Consider the following 10,335-nt stretch of genomic DNA (forward strand, 5'->3'; position numbering starts at 1 on the left):
GCACAAGGTACAATTTTATGGAAGTTTGAGGAAACACATTTCAAATATCCTTGAAAATTATAAAAATACTTTCAAAGCTTGACACCAAACTCTTTTTATTTCACTTTTTTGCGGCTTGGCATTACTGTGTGTTCTAATATGCGCGTTCTCGAGTCCGTTTCTTGAATAAACAACGCTCTGTCCTCTGCTGAACTGATCAACACTTTGCCCACTTAACCAAAAAAAAACACGATTACAGTTGAAATCGAAATTAGTTATGTGATTGTCTTTATTAGATCACTGTCCATTGTCACACAGTGCAAAAGGGCACATTAATAAATTTAAGTAATCTGACATTTTCTAAACTTTGTACTTTAAATATTCAAAATGATAGGATCTAAACGGCTCAGAGCGAAACATCACCAAACAAATGTTGCTTCATTATCAGGCTTACATCCACGTATCCAGTTGAACCACTCGAGTAACTGTTTCCCCCTAGAGATGGGATGGATTTTTCCAGATTCTTCATGCAAGGCATTTCCGATGGCTTTATATAGTCGTTGCTTGTACTGAACTGAGCGGCTGACTTCGCCTGTACATTCGTCGGATCGTACTTTTTGAGGATTGACTTCACTTTGCCAGAAGAATTATCATCTAAAGGATCTGAAGGGCGTAGCTCTTCCATCTCAACGGTGTCACTGATTTGCTCAGAAAAGGGTTTGAATTCCTCCACGGGTGGATTGTTCTACGGGAAATAAAAACATATTTAGTAAAATCCGATTGGTTCTTGTGTTTGAACTAATATTTGATGAAATAGTAATACCTGAAATGGTGTTTCATCAATTCCTAGCAATCCAACAGGTATTTCCACTTTTATGCTCATAATCCTCTTCATTCTGCGTGTAGCAGTGGTAGTCATAATAGCCATTACCAACATGCCAAACAGAAGGAAAAGAATCAACTGTACCAGAACTTCTGAAAAATGAAATGAAATGGATATTAGGTGAAATATTTTTATTTATTTTATTAAGTATCCAACCTTTATTCTTAGTACGCACAGAATTGCTTGCTTCAAACGTATTCCCTCTACTATCATACGCCGTTATAACCACCTCATAATCAGTGTTAATCAAAAGATCATCGATGGGAATAATCGTATCATAAGCTTGATAAGTCCTATTTACCGTAGCATCATGATTTTGCGTTGGCCAATAGCGAACGTCGTATCGATCGATTAAAGATTGATCCATACATGAGAGTTGCATGCGCAGCGTAAAGGAATGTTCCGTTACATCGGTGAACTTGAAGGTAATTTGGTTAACGACAGTTGCTGGAGACACAGTACACATGGGCCACGATAGTTCTGATGAGTACGAACGGAAATTGGCTGCTAGAGCAAAACTTAGTGGTTTGCTTGAGTTCAAGAAATACGTTGTTGCGTTTGCAGGCACGGTATCGAACTGTATTGAACCATGGCATGATCCCGTAGTGCTGTAAGTGCAATACATAATCGTGTAGTTTGAAAGAAGGTCTATGTTGTCGGGCGAGAACCATTGCACATAGTAACTATCGTTATATAACATTCTTCTGATTTTTGGTTGATACGCAGCAATATGAGGATAAATTTGCATTATGCTAACGTTTTCTGAACGACCTTCATCGTTGTACGAAAAAAAGTACACGCTGTATATTTCATCAATCCTGGCTTTTTGGAATGAGGTGACCCCATTGTTGGGACTGTTCGCCGTAAGATTATGACCTGTTTGCGAGAGAGCATAAATGTCGTATCCGAAACCTGGACCATTTTGGCGGTATTCGGGAACTAGTTCCCAATAAACTTCAATCGTCACTAGATGACCTCTTCTCTCTTTGAAGCTGTAAGCTCCTGGTAATATCCGTGGAGGAGCGTATGGCCGGCAGGCTTTGGTTTGAAATTGTATCGAAGACCACTCCGACCAATATTCGTCTTCGAAATATCGCAATGATTTAGGTACAACCCTAACGCGCATCTTCAATTCATAATTTGTAAATGGAAACAAATTTTCGAACTGATGCATCATTTGTTTGCTTGTGAAGGAGCTGATGTTCTTAAAACTCTGTTGTGTATCATATTTGGACATCAAACGAAATTCTATTTCAAATGAACGGTTGAGGTTGTACAACAATAAGCTTAGACTCCATGTTATGTTGACGTTAGTTACATCAAGAGACGACACATGCAAATTACCCGGCATCTCAGGTTGCACAATATCGAAGTGATCAACAGTTTGCATGGATTCTGTCTTTCCGATTATATTCGTGGCTACGATCCAGAACGATAGATTTCTATGTCCAGCCGAAAACACGCAGGTATCCGAATTACTGTCGAAGCTTAAGGTAGTTCCGTCGTCAGTGAGGTTGCACGTGCTGTGACTGTTTAGTCTTATCATGGATAGATGATAATCTGTGAAAAGACCGCAACTATGCTGACGTCGGAACTGACACACCAAACGCTGTCGGTTGTGGGAAATGCATTTGAAATCACTCGGTTTGATCGGTGGAGGCGGTCTGCCTACATAAAATGTGCGCATCTGTATCAAAGAACGATTCAATCGGCAAATGAAATTCTTGACGCCACATATTGATGATTCTTCATTGGTCTGGAGATCTACTCTGTGGATGATTGTTGTGTCGTTGATAATCTGTAAATAAGTATATTATTAAGAAACTGTGGCCTTCTTATTTTGAATATGTTATATTTATGTGAAAGCTTTTTGCAATATAATCAAATGATTCTACAATAAGAGGCTTATGTTAGCCTCCTCAACAATCGGAAATGTTGTCCACGTTTCCAGCTCAAATGAAGATACCCGCACGATTTGTTTCCATCTTTCCGAGAGCGGTACCCAAGTAACAATTTCCATGCTTATTGAATTTATTCAATTCTTATAGTGCGATCACTAAAGCTAGTTGCTCAGTTTTATTGTCGTTCTTATTGCTATCAATAAACCTCTCATAAATATTCTGAAAAAGCTTCAAACGTCAAATTCGTATTCGTATATTCGTAATTCGTATCTACGGTTGTGATGAAGAGTGTAATAAATCATATTTCCAAAGCTCGAATAATGCCATAATTTTTTGTCCTAATGTGGTCAAATGAATAACCCCAATAAGAATATTTGCATTGCGAAGAGTTTAAAACGGTTTGTAATAAGAACCGCATTTTTCTGATCGAAATTGATGGTGGCCATGTTGAAAAGGTACAGGCATTTTCAAGTCAGTGATATTATCACTGGATTTCATGATTTGACGATGTTTTCAGCACGTAATCTACTTTTTTTTGGAAATTAATTTGCATTAAAAATATATTGAGGTGGAAAATCAACACAATCAGTGTAGATTTGCGATATTGCTTTTATAACTATTTTTATTTGATTGCCCAAGACTACACTATTTTGAGAGCGCTTGGTGATCAATCAAATTTTTTTATTAGCTTTCACCATAAAATCGATTGCGCACCTCATTTTAAGGAAAGTACAATGAATGACAATCCTGTAAAATACATTATTTTGTAACCCCCCTCATCATTCTCCTCAACAACTATTTATTTTGTTATTATTTTTCGGCAAAGTTTTATTTCTCTTTTTCAAAGCAACATTTTTGACAGCTACCGCAGCCAAATTTCCTTTTCTGCGGGTAGTTTAAATAGGGGTTTTCAATACTCTTATAATAGGTTTATAGCGGTTATCCAGGGAGGACCACTTGGCCATATCTTACTCTTATAGTGGTCATCGAAAGGTTGTCGTGTTATAGTGAGTTTTATTGGTCGATCTTATTATTTAATCTTGAAAACCACTCCTAGAGTGGAATAAAACTTGAAATGTTACTTGGGTAATGTCTGTGGGTAGTTTTTGATTTGACGTTCGTGGAGGTCAACTGTACCCACTGTGTCGAGCGTTCTGGCCAATTGTAGTAAGTAAAAAGGTGTTGATATAGTGCATAATGAAAAAAAAAATCCGTAACGCAAATAAATTCAATATCTCGGTTCGATATAGGCTGATTGCGCTGAATTTTGACACAAATCGTTCAATTTTCTGGGGAATCGTGCAAAGATGGTTAAGTTCACTACACAAAGCTGCAAAACCTCGTTTTACCCCAATGCCCCATATTATGTAATTTTTTTAGTTTGAAGTTTGAATTTGACTTCAATTTTTTCCAAAAATCGTGTTTTGTGAGCTCTGTGTACTGCCAGATTTTAAATATGTTGGCGTTATGGACAATTTTTTTCCATTGTGCAGTGGATACACGCCTTATTATTTACCACATTGATCAGAAGTGATTGCGACTAGAAATACTAGAATAACAGATCGGCGAAGACGCCATCTTGTTTCCAATCGAACCGTCAAAAGCGGTTCCATTTCGACTTGTTTACTTGTTGCTTCCATTGGCAATTAAAAGTGAGGTTAGGTTTCGAAAAATTTCAAAACTGGAGACAATATTTACGCTCTTCTATTACTTCAATTGCATAATTCAATACAGGGTTTTCATTTTAAAAAACATTTTCTTCCATTTGATCACACAAAACATTGCATAAAATTGCGTAAATCATCAATTTATCGAATGATAATTAGGGTGGCTCAAATTAGTATGGGAAAAACTTTTTTTCAATTTTTTTGATGGGCCGCCCTCTTATTCGGCTCTTTATATTTGATGCCCTGATGCTCTGGAGAAAATTTCAGCCAAATCGGTCAACGTTTGGGCGGTGCTGAACTCGTTGGAAGTTTATATGCAAAAATGTATGCAGAAATATCCAAAAACAGTGAATTGCGGTTGGACGGCACCACTTACGATGAAGAACTATGATACTCATTCAGATCTTGAAGAATTTAATACAGAATGTTATGCAGAAAACCGCGAGAAAATTAGAGTTTGCCCGACTAAGTTATTAGCATTTCTCTGAAAAGTGAAAAGAAATAAATTCACCCATACAACACTCCAGTAAAATGCTAATATCTTTAGCTGATAAACTCTAATCTTCTCGCGGTATTCAGCATAACATTCTGTATTTAATTCTACAAGAACTGAATGAGTATCATGCTTCTTGATCGTGAATTGTGCAGTCCAACAGTCCAACATTTTCGCATATAAACTTCCAACGAGTTTAGCACCGCCCAGACGTTGACCGATTTGGCTGAAATTTTGTCCAGAGCATCAGAGCATCAAATAGAACCGAATAAGAGGGCGGCCATTAAAAAAATTTGAAAAAGTGAGGAAGAAACAAGAATAAGAAGCAAGCAAACATTAAAGTGCTGCCAGTATAATTTAAACGATTTCATGCATTTTCATACGTTGCTATTTCGTCAGTTTTTCACTCCGCCGGTCTCTGGTTATAGGGTTGCTAATTGCGACGATAATCCTGCCCAAAAATGCCAGACGTTTTAAGTTAAAAGATTTTTGATGTATGCTTTTAAAGGAGAATAATAATAGAGCTGATCGTAAGGTTTCACCAAGGTTTTCAAAAGCTATTTTAGTAGATTTCTTGAAATTAAGTCGAAAAACACGTTTTTCTATAAAAAAAAAACAGTTATCAAGCTTAACTTTCGGAATACTGGTCCGATTTGCAATCAATAGCCATGACATTCAATTTCCCGACTCCCTGGACACAGTGTATCCATTGTACTTGTCACGCAAGAAAAAAATGAGATATCGGGCGAGCCGTTCTGGAGATAGTATTTTCACGAAATAAAGTTATTGATTCGTCATACAAACAACATGGTGTGCAACCATGCGTCTCCATATTCGTGTGGTGTATACATGTATTGTGTACCGGTGTTTGTAATCAATAAGTTTTTATTTCTCAAAAAATGTGTCTTCAAAACGGATTGCCCAACATCTCTATTTCTTTTTTTAAATAATGTGTAAAATAGAGAAAATAAATTTCTTTACTATAGATATGCAAAATGCTAAACAAATTATTTTTTAAATTCCGTTTCATTCTCAAATTCTATTATGTTGATTTTCAATGCATATTAATACCAAATTTGAAACAATCGTAGACAAAAAGCTCCACATGTCTCCACTTTTCTTCTTCTCGATATCTAAGATGTAAGTTTGAACTATGTTCAGATAAAATTTCAGCTGCCGCCATCTGCCCATTGGTAAGTTGTTCATATTTTTCTAAACAGTGTTTTTTTAAATAAATTTCAAGAAATTCACTAATAAAGCTTTTAGAAACCTTGGTGACGACACCTTCACTATCATCAGCTTTACTATCATTCTTCTTTGGAAGCATACCTCAAAAAACTTTTACTAGAGGTTTTACGTGAAAAAAATAAGAAGAAAACAATTTCCCACATCACTCTCCTAGAGTCTAGAAGATAAGCGAAAATCGTGTCTACTTGATGAATTTCTTTTTTCGTTTCATCATTTTTACGCTTCACTCACTTTTCACGAAAATTTTCGTTAAACAATTACAAAAAATTTATGATCGCATCGGGATTCGAACCTAGAACATCAACAAAAAGACGATGGGATGCGGTTACTATAACCATACCACCACATCGACTGCATGTACGGCTTAGGTTGTTTGTTTTATAAAGGGTACTTTTTTTTGCCATTGGTGATGGCATGAAACGGAAGAAAGAAGTGAGAAAACGAGCAAATCAACTTTTTGCGGCACTGGCACACTTTTCTCCTTTCCCGCAAACCGATTTTTCGGCGAAAATCAGCGTGAGGGAGCATTCTCTGCTCGTTAGAATTACGATCCCTGGTTTTAACTCATCTAAATAGAAATAAAAGCCATCAAAATGAAGTTTAGAATCGCCCGCGATAGTGTGCTGATGACACCAAACTCTAGAACGTATAACGAGAATTCTGGAGGTTTTGTTCAACGAATACAGCGGTCTTCCCCAGTGTGCGTCCTAGGATATTTGTTCCATTATTAAAAACATGCTTCAAAATTAATTATATTTGCACATGGAGATCACCTAACCAAGGAACGGAAAACCAAATCGACCACGTTCTAATTGACGGTAAATTCTTCCCGGACATCACGAACGTCCGCACTTACCGCAGGGCAAATATTGAATCCGACCGCTACCTCGTTGCAGTATCCAGTATCCCTGCGCTCAAAACTCTCGACGGTGTACAACACGCGTCGAAGTCGAACGCCGCGGCTTAACATTGGGCGGCTACAAGACGGTAGACTAACCCAAGGATACGCACAGCAGCTGGAAGTAGCACTCCCAACGGAAGAGCAACTAGGCGCAGCGTCTCTTGAAGGTGGCTGGAGAGATATTCGATCCGCCATTGGTAGCACCGCAACCGCTGTACTTGGCACGGTGCCCCCGGATCAGAGAAACGACTGGTATGACGGCGAATGTGAGCAGTTAGTGGGAGAGTAGAATGCAGCATGGGCGAGACAGTTGCAACACCGCACGAGGGCGAACGAGGCACGATTCAAACGGAAACGGAACAGACAAAACTCGATTTTCCGGAGAAAAACTCCTGCAGAAAGATCGATACTGGAAGCACTACTCTATCTACTTCCTTTGCATCAGTTCATACAATTAGAAGCGGAGAAGAGTGCTTTAAGGATAAAGAGATCCGTAAACCTCTTCGAAGGTGATATGATAGGACACCTGAGTATTCTAAAAACTATTAGAATAAACCCCTTAGTGTCGAACAATGAAGATAGGATGAAAAAAAATTCAACTTCACTTTACAGTGTTCGATCCAGGACATCACTCGTGGCAACTATTTAAGCGCCTCAAGGTATTTTTTCTCTATTTATACAAGGGCTGTAACATTTCAGATAATTCGGCTAAACAGTGAAGAGGTAAAGTGCTTTAAATTAGACCTAACTAAAACATTGAATGTGTAGAAAATCAAGTAGGGGAACGGTTCATCACTTCATCCCATAGCTCCTATTTCCATCCCATCAAAAACAAAGCAATGAAAAAGAATTTGGTTTGTTGCTTATTTTCGTGATTTTTTTCACCAGTGAGCACGCGTGTTAGCAAAAAGAAGCGACGAGATTGGTGCTGTTATTCTTTGTTTTGCGATGAGATGAATATATGTACAGTGAACATATATGTACAGTTCCCTATACAATTAATTAATTTCTGGCCAATATGATCCCTACGCGTAACCATTATCAACACTTGTTCAACACATCATTTTTACCTTAAACGTACCTTTGTTGCATATGGATTCCCGCGCAAATCAAGCATCTTGAGATTTCGGCTGATACCAGCTTCTTCTGCGCCACCGGTGGAATTTACCGTACATCCCACGGTGTATGATGTTTGGTTCAAATTGAGATTGATCACATTCGATGCATAGAACAAATCTACAAGCAACATTCAGGACAGATTAATACGTGGCGAATCCGTGAAGGAATAATTGCGTCTAATTACACCCAGTAGGACGAGCATCAGCTTTAACGAAAATAAAAAATATAATCACCGCACAGCCACGAAACAGATTGTCCTTTACTTTCGAGCACATCAAACCTAACATTATCACAATGATTGCCCGTTATCGATCCGTTGAGTCAGCCATTAGAAGGTGTGGAGGCGCGTGCTTTATCGTAGATCGATGTTCAAACGATTCACTGAGATTGCATTGGACTGCAATGGTGCGTTACGCCGCGTTTAAATTTTAGTAAACTGCTGTCGACTCAGCTACTTCCAGAGTATTCAAAAGATGATTTACAAATAAGATGAGCTCGGCTTTGGTCCTCTATGCTCCTCTCGTACTCGTGTAACAACTTTTGCGATAATGATTTATTTTCTTTTTTTCTGTTATTTAGAATATTGTGCTGCTCTTGATTTGCGCGCACGCCTTTTCATCTCGCTTGTGTGGAATTAACTACTAGACGAGAGACGATCATCAGACACAACTGTCGCTTTCACACTAATTGAAAAGCATTCGCCAGTAGGAGTTTTTATAAAATGAAATTAGCATTAAACAAATATTATTATTCATCGATTGCAGACTAGGAAGGTTCGCCTACCACCATCATATCAGTGGCAATTGAGTGACACAATGTACATGTATGAGGTTAGAAATACTTGCAGTAGCGCCCAGCATCAGTTGTGATGATGGCTGTAATATAACTATATATGATGCAACGTATCGTAGAAAGAACCAACTATTAAATTTCGATAAATGAACGGTGCTCATACGCTCGCTTTATGAACCGAAGCCAAATTTCAACTGAAATCAAAGTCGAAAATATGAACAGGAGGAAACAACACCATATAATACAACACAGTGCAATGCTAGATAGCAAAATTCATGGAAACATTATCAGAACGATAGGGTTATTATTGGTAACGGGAAATAACATCTACAGCTACCCCATCGTATGGCCCAGAAATGTGTACAAATTAAGACTATGGCAGAGGCGTTAGTGCTTCTGCCTCCACCAGTTACTGGAACTGATAACTGAGGAGCTTCTTAACTGGAATTTTTAATAATAAGACCACTCCGAAAATAAAAATATTATATGACCGGGAAAAAGCTAAATCGCACCAAGCGCCAATAAAAAGATAAGCGCCAATAAGTTGAGAATATCGTACAATACATGTACCGTGCTGTGCCCTTATTCCGTTCACCTAAGACAATCCACTATGTCTCAAAACTCTAAAAAAATAGCCGTTTAGTATTTTGAAGCTGAAATTTCGCTACATAGTGTCATTTTCTAGATACAATTGAAAATAAAATGTGTTGGGATGCATTAACAGACTTACACTCCCGGCCAAAAGTTTGGGTTCACCCTCGAAAAATATATGCAAAAGTTTTTGGTCGTATTTTCGCCGTCCTACATCCGATTTCGGGTATTTTAAGCTCAATACAAAGAATATGAGTAGATATTGCATCGTAGGAATTTTCAACTAACAATCTTCATATTTTTATGTGCTAAAATATTACATTAAGATACACATTTTTCTTATATTTATGTTGTTAAAATATGTTGATTTTTCTCAAAATTGAGCCCATAAAATTTCATTGTTCTTAATTCCGTTCATTCGTGTTCCCAATTCCGAAAAACATTTGATTTCATGGAGATGCCTCCAATTTGGGAATCTCGAGCTCGTTCAGTAGCCGCTAGGTTGCGAAGGCCGACGGAGGTCCTTCGTAGCTTAGTTGGTTAAAGCAACAGTCTAGCGTACTGTAGGGTCATGGGTTCGAGTCCCATCGAAGGGAAAGTGGTTACCTCCAATACATTTTCCAAATCTAAATCTTCCACATAACGTACATATTCACATATGAATTTTCACAACATTGTAAATTAATGTTCATGGGGATGTTAATACCAGACATCATTTTTCTCACAATTATTGCAAATAAAAAGATTGAAATGGTGTGCTA

The 10,335-nt window shown here is 37.8% G+C and overlaps 1 protein-coding gene across 3 annotated transcripts; it reads right to left on the reverse strand.

The window, feature by feature from the left end:
• Positions 1–232: 232 nt before the first annotated feature.
• On the reverse strand, positions 233–9,233 carry LOC134217117 (cytokine receptor-like). Of its 3 annotated transcripts, XM_062695899.1 has the most exons (6): positions 8,455–9,232; positions 8,376–8,396; positions 8,154–8,308; positions 1,019–2,660; positions 803–954; positions 233–724 (listed from the first exon to the last, which is right to left on the reverse strand). In XM_062695899.1, exons 3-6 carry the CDS (start codon positions 8,187–8,189, stop codon positions 386–388), a joined length of 2,169 nt encoding a protein of 722 aa, XP_062551883.1. In that variant the 5' UTR covers positions 8,190–8,308; positions 8,376–8,396; positions 8,455–9,232; the 3' UTR covers positions 233–385. The 3 variants fall into 3 exon arrangements, with proteins under 3 accessions (XP_062551883.1, XP_062551882.1, XP_062551881.1); XM_062695898.1 differs by lacking the exon at positions 8,376–8,396 and having other exon boundaries at positions 8,425–9,233; XM_062695897.1 differs by having other exon boundaries at positions 8,376–9,232.
• Positions 9,234–10,335: the final 1,102 nt, after the last annotated feature.

The sequence above is a fragment of the Armigeres subalbatus genome, chromosome 2 (assembly GCF_024139115.2).
Source record: "Armigeres subalbatus isolate Guangzhou_Male chromosome 2, GZ_Asu_2, whole genome shotgun sequence".
Taxonomy (NCBI): domain Eukaryota; kingdom Metazoa; phylum Arthropoda; class Insecta; order Diptera; family Culicidae; genus Armigeres; species Armigeres subalbatus.

What these genes read in the sequence shown, in the direction of transcription:
- LOC134217117 (XM_062695897.1), bottom strand. Translation starts at nt 8,478, where the DNA reads ATGTTAGGTTTGATGTGCTCGAAAGTAAAGGACAATCTGTTTCGTGGC. An exon ending in TGTGCGTACTAAGAATAAAG is followed by an intron (nt 955 to 1,018) that starts GTTGGATACTTA and finishes TTCATTTTTCAG; the next exon opens with AAGTTCTGGTACAGTTGATT. An exon ending in TTGATGAAACACCATTTCAG is followed by an intron (nt 725 to 802) that starts GTATTACTATTT and finishes TATTTCCCGTAG; the next exon opens with AACAATCCACCCGTGGAGGA.